The sequence below is a fragment of the Mesocricetus auratus genome, unplaced genomic scaffold (assembly GCF_017639785.1).
Source record: "Mesocricetus auratus isolate SY011 unplaced genomic scaffold, BCM_Maur_2.0 Super-Scaffold_100014, whole genome shotgun sequence".
Taxonomy (NCBI): domain Eukaryota; kingdom Metazoa; phylum Chordata; class Mammalia; order Rodentia; family Cricetidae; genus Mesocricetus; species Mesocricetus auratus.
Window position 1 is genome coordinate 34421832 of NW_024429197.1, and position 14682 is coordinate 34436513.

A 14682-nucleotide genomic window follows, 5' to 3' on the forward strand; every position below is an offset into this window, starting at 1 on the left:
CCTTGGTGTGTTCATTAGTTTAGACAGAAAGCACTTGGGGAGATGTTAGTGTTCCCATTCTACTCAAGAATGGGATCTTTCAAGAGAGAGCCATGTGTGTTCTTTCTGTTACTTATCAAGCAGGGAATATTAGACTCATTCCATAGAGAAGAGGCTGTAAGTCCATAACCGGAGCTCACACAGACTTTGTCCCTGGGTTCATTCATCCCCTCCCGCAGTTGCATACTCTGCTGTTACAATGGTCTCCAGCTTCACTCTCCTTTCCCCTATGAAGAAGGGCAGTCTCTCAATCTCACTGGCTTAATTGGCCCTCACCTCCCCAGATGTCCATGTGCATGTAACTATTTTGTTTGTCTTTCTGTCAGTTATTTGTCTATTGTCAGGTCATTTTTTTTTCAGATTTAAATACTGAATGACAGCAGTGGGTAGAGAGTGTGTGTTTTCTTGCTCCTTAGATGGTTTATAACCAATGTATGTGAGCTTGAAAACATTGGACAGTAGATCCTTACCATATTTTTCAAAATATCATGTTTTACAAAGAAAATATATTTGATTTGCATTAATTAAAATGATGTTTGAAAAGAAATATTGCTTTCTATTCACACAGATATTTGAGTACATAACCAAGGTATTATAGATCTAGGGCTTATGTTCCTCCATGGTTTCATTTAGTTTGGGTTATATAGGGTCTGCCAGGGCCTTACTAGTGAGGATTGTGAGTCCAGGCCTACCTTCCCCTGTGTTTATCCTCTCCATGACCTTCCCACTTCAAAGGCTGTAGTGCAGACTGTGTGTCTGGATTTCTCTGACTTTAATTCCAGGATGTCCTTTAAGCCTCAGCTACATCTTTTTAGATCTTTCTATGTCTTTTTTATCAAATGGAAAAAGCCCATTTGTTCTGAACTTTGATGTTAATTGTAAAGCTTTCTTCCTTTATATTCACAATTGGAGCTTTCAGTTATTCACATATCTGAATGCCTAGCCTCTGTGTTTCATTTTTGGGCTGGTTCATTCCTACAGTTGTGGAATGAAAGAACAAATGAATGAACTAATTAAAATGGTCAAGACAAGTTTTCAATCAACCTTACTTAGGCCCCAATTCCTTCTTTTTAAAAAAAATAACATGTACTTTATCATCTCTTATTTGGAAGTGGTTATAAAATCCCATATACTAATAAAGTTTACAACCACAGAAATGAAAATACCCTAAATCAAAATACCCACATTATAAACATAAAGGAAATATAAGAAATATTATCTGAATTAAAAATAATGTGAAGTTCTTTTCTTGTGGTGCCAATAGTTGAATCTAGGGTCTCACACATGTTAGGTAAGCACCCTACCTAGCATTGAGCCTATCCTTAGCCTATACAATAATGTGAACTTCTATGGATAAATACTTAGTCACAGCTACAATGGAAGAGTATAGTAACAGTCACGATGTATATACTCTGCTCTTATCAATAAATTTGGATTCAAGAGAACATAGAACTCACTAACACTGACACCCCTTTGTTTAGAGTAGATATTAACAAAGGAAGGCTAAGCAAGCCACAGCAGAATGAAGCAAGAGCTATTTAAAGGATGACTAAAGCAGGGGTAAGTGACATTAAGGATGGACAGCGCGAGGATGAGCAACTCAACCATGAGGAACAAGAATAACGGTATGGTTTTCTGAAATCATGAACAGTTTTGCTGAGACCTCGACAAAACAAACTACATAGTTTTTCTGTCTTACTTCAGATCTGTAAAACTCACTATCATGAATATGTCATAAAAATTCCGTGCTGATATGTAAAACTGAACTAGGTTTTATATTCTAGTAATTATAAACAGGTTTCTCATCTACATGAATGTCTGGCAAGACGTTTGAAAGCCATATCACACAGGAAAATATCTTCTGTTGTGTACATCTGTCCTGAGTACTGTAAGAAACCTTAGCAGTTAGTCCCTAACAATTAAATTACTGTATTACCGCCCTATCCCCCAAGAACTGTGACCGGAAAAGGAGTGATACAAGGTGAGTCTGTTGCAAAAACTCAGGGCTAAAAATGAAAATAGCTTAGGAATTGTTCAAGTTGACTTTGAAATCTACTTCTGCTATAAATAGTAACTTTGGGGTAGTCTGGAAACTTCAAGAACTGCTAGGGTCACATGAGACTGGATTCAGCAGCCCCAAGTCATACCATCATATTACAATGCAGCTACCAGCATTGGTCTTGGTAGAGTCTCATTGAAGGAGATGATAGTACTGTCCTCAAGGGTTCCTGTGTCCTCCTCCACACCCTCCCTGCCCCTTCACCTTCCTTACAGTCTCTTTTCCTGAGACCGGCCTCCACTAATGACCTCAGCTGCTCTTCCCGGGCACGCACACAATACTCAGTTTGAACTGACTGGAAACAGCCCTGTTGAAGCACAACAATGGTGACACTTGCTTTACTCAGAGGAACTTATTCAATCAGCCCTGAAACTTAAGTGTAGCCATTGCATTTAAGACACCATTTCCCTCCATCATGAGGGCCAGGGCTGAATCCTCGGCCATTCTCCCCCTCTCACTTGCTATGCCTTACCTATTTAGCATGCATTTGTGGGTTTTAATCACCCTGTCATTTTATTTCTGCTGCCATAAATATAACCGACCCAGCTTTGTGAGAGTCACCATGAACCAAACAGACAACAGCGATGAACAGGAAGATAAAGCCTTATTTATCTGTGTGTTTACAGAGAGGCATCCAATAAATGCATGCTGCTGCAGGAAAAAAAGGATGGACACACACACCTTTGCCTTGAGAAAGGTGTGTACTTGCAAACCTATTGTCGCTTTCCTACCTCCTCCATACCATCTTTTCAATCAACCCCCTCACTGCCAAATGAGTGTGTCCTTTCCCCTGAGGACTGTCAGGAATATTCTAGGCAAAGCCTGGCTTTAATCTCTGAGCATGGACAACTTTGTTCATGTCTGTGCCTTGACAGCTGTCAGTTCACTTTGTGAGACTGCTTTTGCACTATGCCATGAATGCCTTAGGGGCAAGGGCCATGTCTTATTCATCTTTAAAACCCTAGGAACCAGAGCCACACATGGCATAGACAGGCTTCCAAGATGCTACTGGTTAATCACCTAATAGTCAAACTGTCAACATTCCATCTACCCAGGACAGACCATGGGAAGGCATTGCGGCTTTATCTCCACTACTTTCATCTCTGTTCAGGAGGTACCAGAATGAAGATGATGGTGACAATCCAGTAGAGGTCATATGAATTTGTTCTCTTGTATATTAAAGGAAATCATCTATAAAATTGCGCACACTATTGGTAGTTACTCCTTGCGAGTATTAGGCTTTCTACAGAAGGCTACCTGAGGATGCATCCTGACTTTGTTACTTATTAGCTGTGTGGCTGAGACTAGCTAGCTTTAAAACTGCCCACTTGCAAAATGGCAATAATAATAGCAACTACTTCATAGAATGAGTCACTGTTGGCTCATTCAAAGAAATAGTAAAATTCATATGTGATTGAGACGAGGATGTCACCACACCATGGCAGGCTACTCTGTGATGTAGACTATTATGCTCCATTCTAAGAAACAGACTCATCTTTAAGATCTTATCTTATTTATAATTTTATAGTATAAGTTATAATGATTCTGTGGAATATAAATGTAAGTGGAGAAAAAGGGAGTTGTGATGGTCTCAGGGATGGAGGAGTGTTCAGGGATGGAGGAGTTCTCTGGAATAGAAGAGTGCTCAGGGATGGAGGAGCACTCAGGGTTGGAAAGTTTGCTCTGGGTCTACACACTTGGTCAGTGACATACACAGCAGCTTAGTTTCCTCCTCTGAAATGAGACTGACAGCTCCAGTCTTAGTGTCCCCTTGACTGTCCTGAGAACTATGGTTATATTGCTGAACAATGCCTTCCAGCTCTAGATGGGCTCCTGTTCCTATGACTAATAACAGGAAGGCAATGGATGACATCTTTGCCTTCTCACTGATTCCTCTGATAGATTAGCTATGACTTAGGTGCATGAATATGAACAGCTTTCAACAATGATTTATTCTCTTCAACATAATAATAACAATACAAAATGTATTCATGTAAGGGATCATGGAGTTCTTTGAGATGCAAGACAGGGTGTGAATTGTCTTAAAGGGTCTTTTTAATTGGGATCAAAACATTTTTGACAGTTTTTAAGTTTTTAAGATTCTAGCTATTGTCACATTTTTCAGCAAATGTTTCTTTTCTCAGCTTAAAAAAAAGTGTAGTCAAACGTGGGCCAGAATACTCAAGACAAAACAAAAAAAAAACCCAAAAAACAAAAAGAAAAAACCAAACAAAACCCATAAATAAAACAACTGTGATTTGTCATTCCAAACGACAAAGTTTAGGTTTCCATTTCCTCAACATGAAGATGCCAGCATGTACTAGGTCACCAGGCCCTTGCTTGGCAAGGGCAGAATTTCAGTACAGGCTGCATAGTCTCCCAGGGAAGGTTTTCAAGCAGAAAACATCAATGGTCCTTACACTCAGGAGAAGCAGAACCTAAGACTCCAGCTCAGAAATGAACAGACATGGCTTTGCTCTGCATCTCTTGCCTCATCTGACTCCCTCCACAAGATTCCATCTCCTGGTGTAGTCTTATTGCCTGCAGTGATGGTGAAATCACTCATTCTATTTCACTGTTGAGCAGTCCCACCTGCCAACAAAGGGTTCTGCTTACAGACATACTAAAATTGCCTTTTAGAAACTTCCAGCAAGAGCCCTATATGCATTCTCAAGGTCAAGCAGGACAAGTTGGCTGCTTCATCAGGACAGCTTTTTGCAGTTTCATCATTTGTACTTCAGATTTAAACAAACTCAGTCCTGGGCTGCAGAGATGACTGAGCAGTTAAGAGAACATTTTGTTCTTACAGAGGACCTGGGTTTGATTCCCAGCACCCACATAGCAGTTTACAACAATCTGAAACTTCAGGAGATCTGATGCCCTCTTCTGGCCTTTGTAGGCGTGTGATACAGACATGTAGGCAAACACCCACACAAAATATAAAATAAAAAACTACTACTACTACTACTACTACAACTACTACTACTACTACTACTACTAATGATAGCAACAATAACAATGATAACCTTAATTCTTTTACTGTTTTTCCAGGACTCATGTTGCAGTGTATGAGCATGAAGGTCTGCAGAAGGATGCAACAGAGGCCCAGTGTTAAGCGCACAGATCTACAATAGGCTAAGCAGGAGAGCAAACACTCAGCTCTGCCTCCTTTTCTGATTTTTCCATCAATGATATGGCATTTTTTCCCATCAAGTCAATTGATTTGGGGATGGTATAATTATTTTACTGTTTTCTTATATAAAAAAACAATTTGATGTTAGAGGAGGTGTGTAAAAGTTAAGAATGTAAACTACTTCTCTTGATTGGTCAACATTTAAAGTATTAGATATCCACCTAGGTAGACTCTATTTCATGGAGGAGCATGACATAGAGAAGTAGAAGCAGTAGAGCCTAAAACGTGGTCCCCAAACAAGAAAAAAAATACCAGATACCCCAAGCTCCTGCTTCTGCCTCTGTCTCTTTGAATATGGTGGTTGTTGTCATGGTAGTAAACTGGAAGGAACTAGAGCCAACATCATACTATTGGGGCATCTAAATCATTTCATAAGTGTCTCTGATGCTTTGTCCAATCATTTGGCTCCTCTAGAGTGCTGAAGGACAGACATATTCTCTAGGTCTGTGCATACCTGAAGTTCTCCACTCACAGTGTTATAGGATCTCAGAGGCCAAGTGTGTGCTGAGAAGACTTGGCCAGCATAGTTCCACATTCCTAAGTCCCCACCCTTATACCTGGTCCTGACCACCAGTCTAGACACTGATTTGCCAATATCTTTTCAATTGTTTTTAATGTGAGATTCCAGGAAGAGCATGGATTTCCAAAAGCATAATATTTCTAGGAAAACATAAACTCTCAAGTTCTGAAACCATAGTTTGAAGAAGGCAGTGGAGGCTTACACTGGGCTCCGAGTCCTGCTGAATTCAAGTCTATTTTCTACTGACTCCTGTGCCATCATCTTAAAATCCCACCCACAAAGGCTATGGTAGACAGCCCCATCTTTTCTAATAATATAGAGGTAAATTGTATTGATTTTCTATTCAGGGAAATCTGAGGTTAAATCTATATTCTGCCTCTTGAACACTGCCTTGTAAATACTTTTCAGTTTTCTATGTATCATACTGTTCTGAGATATACAAAAGACTTTCTGGCTGGGGAAGTACCACCCTTACCAGGGCTAGTAAATTCTTAGAAACAGCAAAGGGTCCAGCAAAGTCCGTGCTGTTGATTGACAGACAAACTGGACAATCCGGTGATGTGGTATATTTGCTTGCACTGGCACTCCAAGACTGATAATAAAGTTAAAGTAGAAGCAGGAGGTAGAGTCAACAACTAGCTAACAGTAACTAGTTGTAGAGATTTTGGAGGACCCAATGTAGGATAGAGAAGTACATGAAAGAAGACAGAGGGGCTTGGAGAGATTCTTGCAGTTTTCCATCTGAAAAATGTGGAAAGGGTCAGTGAATCATGTCTTACCTCTCCCCTTTCTGGATTTGTCAGGTTTTTCTCCCAATATCTGACTCCTGAGTTTTTATTGGTAATAGAACAATTTAGATAAATGATTCAATCCAGAGCCAGGCATTCTCACAGAAGAAAATTTACTTTGTTTTAATCACTACAAAGCCACTAGACTCATGGCTTGGAGCCAAGGGAAATGATTCACAACAGGAAGCTCCAAACTGTCCCCTTGCCTTGCATTACATTTCCTGTAAAGACCATGGGCTGAGGTCGAAGAGATCCTTCCACTGCTATCTTCTGGTCTTTGGCTGCCCTCCAGTCTTCCCCATGTGGTTCTGTGTGGTGTACTGTGCTTCCTGTCTACAACTTTGTTAATGTAGTAAATTTTTTTTGTTGTTTGCTTTTTCTGGAGTCTCTCCTGATTGTAGAAGATACAAACAAGCAAACAGGTGAAACTAGGCCAGTCAGTAAGCCTAAGATGTAACAGGCACTTCCAAACAAAATGCTCATCAAAATACATAAGCTCTAATTGGTTCCAGTTAGGCCGCATTTTCTGAAGGTAGTGCCCAGTTTTCTGTAATACAGGGATGGTACCACCTAGTTCTTGGAATGTTAGATGGTTACATAACCTGGAACCTATAAACAGTTGAGGATGCCTGGAACACAATACACACTGGATGACATACTGCTTGTGTTTGGTTATGGTTTGAACCCTTGTGTCCTCCAAGGTTCAAGTGTTGGAGGTTTAGTCTTTAGGATAGCAATGTCAAAAATGGGAGTGAACCTCTATGGGCAGAGACTCCTAGACAATCCTTCCTTTGATTGTGGTTATGGTCTCAGAAGGAGTTGTGGGACCCCAGTGTCCTTCTGTCTCCTTGTTTCCTGGTGTGATCTCTTGGTCTTATGCATCCTCACACTTCCAGGACACTATTGTTAGTATTTAGGCATATATACTGGCCTGCCTTTGGAGTTCTGACTGGATAAGCCCTCAGCTGCTGCCACTAAGAACACCACCTGTGCCTATTCACTATGTTCCCTTTTAAAAGGACCCTGCCCACCTCCCATCCCTCTCTCTTTCTTTTTTCCCCTTTCTCTGTCTATCTTTTCATTTCTCCCAACCCCCTTTCCTGTCTCCCACTGCTCCTGTCTCCAGAGGCCGGTCTCCCCTCTCACCTTTTTATGGTTCCTTTCCCTAATTAAAAAAAAACCTCTGCTTGAACCTCTCTCAAGCCACTTAAATTACAACTATACACTACAGGGTCTTCATCACAGCCAAGCTAATGCTATAGGTATGACTTTAAACTTCAATAACTGTAGCTAAATAAGCCTCTCTTCTATATAAAGTCAGCTTGTCTTCACTGTTTTACTAGAGAATCTGAAAATAGCAGTTAGAATCATTGCATGTTTGTAAGGATGAAACTGAATAATGCATGTAAAATGACTGGCATAATTTAGTATGTAGGAGGTACTGGATAAGTGCATGTTTTTATTACTAGCTATTATTTTTATTGTGTTAAAATATATATTACAAAATTTACATGAACTCTTTTAAAGTATATAGCCCAGTCTCATTAAGTACAATCATACTTTTTAAAGATTTAGGTTTATTTAAGTGTGTGTGTGTGTGTGTGTGTGTGTGTGTGAGAGAGAGAGAGAGAGAGAGAGAGAGTGTGTGTGTGTGTGTGTGTGTGTGTGTGTGTGTGTGTGTGTGTGTGTGCAGTGCTTATGGAGGTCAGATTCCTAGAAACTGAAGTTATAGGCCCCACTTAAGACATGGGTGTTGGGTCCTGAATTCTGGTCTCTGAAAGGCCAGTATATACTCTAGTCTGCCGAGCCATCTCTCCACCCCCCATTCACACACATTTTTTCTCAACAATAACTATCACCTACTTTCTAGATCACTTTCAAACTAATCCCCCACGCTTTTAAAAAGCAATTCCCATCTTTATTCTTTCTAAGCCTTGGGACTCATCAGTACATCTTTGACTCCAGGATTTTGAATATTTGAGATTCCTCATTCAGATGGAATCACACAGCATTTGTCATTTTGTGCCTAGCTTATTCCATCAGTATGTTTTCTTCAAGGTTCATCCAGAATGCAGCACTTGTGGACTATCCTGGCTTGTTTAGCCCTCCTAGCATTCCACTTTATACACAATTACATTTTGTTTACTCATTGGCTATTTGGGCCACTCCCATCCTCTGGTGGTTATGGATGTTTATGACCAACATCTCTTCTGCTTCTCTGTATTTATAAGTAATTTCCCTATAGTATTTTCCAAGAAAACACATTTTAACTTCTAAATTATCATCTTTTCACCCTTCTGTTACTAATCCAAACAAGGAAGATACAATAATGACACAACACAATCAAGGTCAAACAATACGGCTGGTTGGAGTATTGCTTATAAATTGCCTGGTGCATCTTCCTTGCAAAGTTCAAAGGAGGTGATGCATATGGATGTGTTTTATAAGCTGTGAAACACTGACTGAATAAAAGGAAAAAAAATTCTGGCTTTCTCAGGCATGAGGTCACAGAATGCTTATCTGTTTTTCCTTACCCTCAATGACCAAGCCCAACAGTGTTGTGTGAGTTCTCGGGATGAGCCTGAGAGTTTGGTGCACTTGTGAGCTTGATAACACAAATCCCTTTCTTAGGGTTTGTGTTATCTTAGAATAAACATTAGGGTTTGTGTTTCTTAGAATAAACATTCTAGTCTTCACTGTTCCTGGTTAGAGTGTTAGTTTCTATCTTTTCTTTCTCTCCTTTTTTTTCCTTTTCAGATTAAGAACTGTATTTATTCATTCCATAAAAGCAACTGAAAGGTGTGACAAGTTAAACTGGAGAGTCTGGGCTTTGACCAAGTCCAAAACCAACATGCGTCTCCCTCAAGTGCATGTCACTGAAGACACCAATGCACGCAAAAATTTAATACAAACTACCACGTGACCACCGCTCTTCAGAGCACATCAATCTCCCATTAGATGACTGAGATAGTGTGACACTTAGACCACAATTACAGTGTAAGAAGCACAGTGCAGAACGCTGTGGCCAAGTCACGTAAGAGACTTGTTTTGCTGGATGATCATAGTTGATCAAGTTTGTCAGTTGCTTTATGTGTTTTTATGCTTGTTTGATATTCCTGCCCAGCGAAAGAGTCTTTTAGGGGCACATCTGTCAATGGATTCAATTTCACATTGCTGCGTGACTCTTTCACTTACCCCTGTCTTCTCATCAAAGATTTTGATTCCTCCGAAGGAGATGGTTAAAAAGATTTTCTGTTTGTGTTCTCCTTTGGAACGAGCGCCAGCAACAACACCCTGTTGAAAGGAAGAACATGGCTTTTACTTTAGTGTTTTCATTTGAAAATTCCCTCTGGTCCAAAGGCATGTCAGGTACCATCAGCTAGAACCACCAATCACACACCCTTCCTTTGCCCTTCCGCATGTCTCTACAGCATATTCTCACGTCTGCTTCCTTTGCCCTTCCGCATGTCTCTACAGCATATTCTCACGTCTGCTTCCTTTGCCCTTCCGCATGTCTCTACAGCATATTCTCACGTCTGCTTTATGTTTTAAGGTAATAGTGGTTTTGGCTGGTCTATCATGGAGTAAATATGTAACTAGCCATCAAATATAGGGAATGCCTTTGTGCTGCAATATATGGCTCAGAGCTGGGACAGACTACATAAGATGGAAATAATATGACCCTCATATTAATATCTGTGGTGGGTTTTTATATTGAATATGAATTTAATCTTTTAAATGAAGTAAGTTACTCAGCATAGTCTCAAAGATCATATTTTTATACTCCAGGGGTATTTCTTGCATGAATGAATTCTAGACATTAGAAAGAAGCAAAGGTATGTTAAACATGACCACATCTCCTTCCTTCCCTCTGTTTTTGGCAAAACATGATCATAATAATTTATGCATGGTATTTGTAATAGGCCCTCAAAAACAATTATATTCTCCATTATCTTCCCTTGCCATTCTTGTATTTTTTGGTAAAACACATACTAAATACATTGTTTCCCATTGGCCCATATGTTTTATAATCTCTCTCTCTCTCTCTCTCTCTCTCTCTCTCTCTCTCTCTCTCTCTCTCGTGTGTGTGTGTGTGTGTGTGTACCCACAAGAAGGTAAACCTCACAGAAGACTGAGGTATGACTTTGTTCTCTATTCTAGCCCTAGGGCTTAGGACATTACCCCTGTCTACTGGTGCATGTAGCAGGTGCTCATTAGGTAACTATAAATGAGTCTGTACTATCCACTTCAAGGTTTATGTGACTCAAGTTAGTAAAGCCATTTACTTTTTAAAGTTAGACTTTGTGGTGGCAGACTTTTGACTAGGGCACACTTGGCAGGTAAGGACATTTCAGAGATTTCCACATGTTCCAGGCTGTTATTCACCCAGCACTAGGCATCTCAAAGTCTCCATTCCTGCATCACTGTTTAAGAGTAGGTTCAGTTCCCAGAAGTAGCTGCACTGGGCTTTGGGCATAGACAAATAATATTGACAAACAAATGTGAAATAATACTGACTTCACAGTTCTAGGAGGTCGTCACGCTTTGTGTTGCTCTCAGATCATGATATTCCAACAATTCATTTGAGGAGTAACTGATGGGGGAGAACCATCAGTACAGCCAGAGGTACGAGGAGGGGCCCTGCTATGAAATTGTGTGATTATCTTTACTTAAGGTATTGGAAATCATCTCCACTCTACAATATCTGATTATACTCCTGGTTCTGGGCAAAGGACCTCACAAGAACTCTATTTCCCCAAGTATAAGTTCTGTTTCTCATACACTTATGCTTCTGTTCTTGGTTCTCCAGGTTCTATCTTTGGGACTCCTCTGTTCCATAGTTTCAATTATCACTCTTCTACCCAAGGAATCTGAAAGTTGATTTAAGTCAGAGATGTGTGGCTACCAGGGAGTACCTTAGAGGTAAAAGAATACAATCAAGCTGAGAAAAAGATAAGTTAGTCCCCAAAACAGAACATGATACAATCAAGCACTAAACTATTACCTGTTAACCACTGGGCTTTAGGAGGTCTAGTTTTTAGTTCTCAGAAAGGGTGTGGAAGAAATACTTTAACTTCTCTGAATATAGCGTTTATAATTACAAACAGAGAATCCTATCTCTAGCTTGTAAGACTGAAGCTGATGTATGCGAAGGTGCCTGGCTGATCATAAGTTGAAATGCAGTGATGGTCTGGTCTGGCTAGACAGTGGGCCCCTCATACTCACACAGAGACTGTCTAGAACCTCCACAATGCAGGAGAAAATTCTCTAATGGGTGATGCATCAGCTTCAGTCTAACAAAGGGGATCTTTTCTTTTATTTTTCCCCCAGTTCTCATATGGTCTAATAGGAGCAAGTGGGCCTTTTTTCAAGGCTAAAAGGAATTTTGTAGTTCTCTGTCTCTTTCCTGGGCAGGTGGCCAAATGCAGAATCGATCAGTTATGTTTCTGTGCTTCTTACAGAAAAACCACTGGGGGCTGAAATGTCAACATTCTTCTCAGCAGGTTGCAAAGAATGAAACACAATTGTCTGGAAATGAAGAACCCCTCGATATGACCGGAGCCTGATATAGCAGGATAAACTCCCTGGGCCTTGGGGTCTTATGATTATAAGGGAAGATGGAGTGTTTCACTGCAGGTAACACACACACACACACACACACACACACACACACACACACACACACACACACACACACACACACACACTGGCACCCATAGGTAGATCTGGTCCATCTATCAGGGCTCATTGTTAATACAAGGATAAACTCCAGGGACCAGAGCAAACTGTTGCTTCACACCCACTTAAGCCCAGGGTGCTTCTATGGAGGACAGTAATGCTCTCAATCACTGGTACCTGATAAAAAGCTTCTCCTGGTTGCTGGAGAAAGGGGATGCAGAACTCCTCTCTCCTCCACAGATAAGATGCTCTGGGTGAGAACCAGGTCTGTGCACATGGAGGATTTAGGAGTGGCATTTTTGCTGTCTTTAAATGAAGCATTGTCTGGTGCAAATCTCCACTAATTTGCCAGGCTTCAATTACAACAGGAAGAATCAAGCTCTGGGCTTTTAAGTGGGTTTGTGACCATAGTTCTGTTGGGATGGTGGGAGTGGCTCTGTGAGACAGGGACACATGAGGCTCAGTCTCTCTGGGTTACAGCTGTGTCCTAGCAGACGGGCTGCATTCTAATTTCATGTATGTCTAAGCAGAGTCTGGGCTCTACTTTGGTTGGGAGTCAGACAACAGTGGGGAGAACAGAGAATTCTCCTATAAGCCAAACGTCATAGCCTATGCTGTTCAAAGCTCTGCCCGGGGCCCTGTTTCCCAGTCACATCCTCTAGTCCAGCATTCATCAGTCACAAAGCAGGCCGTGGGAATCTTCTTGCCTGACTGCCTCCCTATTCATCATTCAGGATGGATTTTAGAAGAGAAAGAGGGCTCATTATTGAGCTGCCCTGAAATCTCATAACACGGCTTCATTATCTGAAAAAAAATTTCACTAACCTCTTTCAAGGTGAAAGTGTGAAATTTGATTTCATTGTTTTTGATACCCTTTTCTAATATACCTTAGGTTAAGTACTCATTGATTTTTTAAAAAGTTTGTTTGTATAACATTTTAGATAGCAAAAGTAAGAATGCAGAACATAGAAAATTAAATAGTTAAAAAAATTCTGTTATTTGAAGCCATGCCACTGGGAGACAACATCTGCCAGACATGTTAAAGTGCTATGAAACACAGTATAGCATGAACAAAAAATAATATCTGTGACTCATTAAGCATATAAGAAAAAGATGATGCAGATAGTAATTAGCAATCTTCTGTCATTTAAATACCTTTGGGCACTTTGCCTTTTCTTATACTTCAAAATATTCCACTGACCTAGTAGTGTCTTATAGACTGTATGAAGATATGAAAAAAACGTTTACCTGTATATATTATGAGATAAAACAAAACCAGATTATGAAACTATATAAACTGTCATCTATTTGCTGATGTTATAGAAGTAAAACAACTGAAGATCAAACACAAAAAGTGTCAACTCCCATTTACTTTTGTGGGATTTCAGATGATTTTAGTTTACCCCTGATATTTTTCAGCACTTTCAAAGTACTTTATAATTAGAGTTTGTATTGAGAAAAATGAATTTTGCAGTGTTAAATGCATAAAACAGGACCCTTGTTAGATCCTGTGCATTTCTAATATTTATACCACATTTTTAAAAGTTCACAGGATATGTAGATCAACATCTGGGGAAACGAGCTCCTTTCTGTGTGTCTTTAAGACTGCTGGGAAAAAGAGCGCACTACTTGCTGGTTCTATTTAAGTGGTTTTCTAGCTTATTTCTCCGGTTTTCCTTGCAAAGCTGGCTTTGCCGTGTCTAGCTGCACATCGCTTCAGTGAAGCTGCCTTTCCTTTGTTAGGAAACGTTTGGGTGTGATTCTTATTATTACAAGGATGAATACAACCAACTTTGTACCTTAACATCTGTCACTAGAGGACAAGTGAGGAAAACATCTTAAAAAAAATAACAAAACAGCAAAAAATCGAAATATGTGAGGAACTGCAGAATGTGATCATTTTTGCGGTTTTATTTTTGCAGGGGATTTACAAGGATGTTAACACCGAAGAAACCATGATCCACTCAAGGAGCATGAACCAGGCCCGAGTAACAACCTCCATAAAGTAAGTGTCCAGTCAGTGTTTCTAAGCCACTGAAGTTTCCTCCTAGAGAGAAAACATGGTGATTCAGCCAGGAGCCAAACCCTCAAGCACAGTACCGGAGATTGGTTCTTTCCCCCACTCGTGTTAAACCAGAGCTAATCATAAAGAAACGCTAACACAGCACCTTGAGCTTCATCATAGAATCTTGACATAACTTGTCTCCCCGAGCAGCAGAAACTTCATCAATCCCAATCAGTTTGGCTTTGTAGCGGACCCCTTCACCTTTAAACCTCTTTATCAAAGTGGCTTCACTGCGATCCTGACCTGGAAACAAAGAAAAAATAGATTCAGGATCAAGCATGCTGAAACTCTGCTGGCTTTAAAAACTTACCATTCGGAGATCTGCTTCCCCCTTACACG

The 14682-nt window shown here is 40.3% G+C and overlaps 1 protein-coding gene across 19 annotated transcripts in view; it reads right to left on the reverse strand.

Moving 5' to 3' along the window:
* Positions 1-14682, reverse strand: part of Dab1 (DAB adaptor protein 1) — a 1089646-nt gene that overhangs the window by 116879 nt on the left and 958085 nt on the right. For all 19 annotated transcript variants that reach the window (XM_013114992.3, XM_021228422.2, XM_021228419.2 and 16 more), the window contains 2 exons: positions 14447-14586; positions 9795-9893 (listed from right to left, as the gene is read on the reverse strand). In XM_013114992.3, the coding sequence (XP_012970446.1) occupies positions 9795-9893; positions 14447-14586 (239 nt within the window). The remainder of the gene's footprint in view (positions 1-9794; positions 9894-14446; positions 14587-14682) is intronic.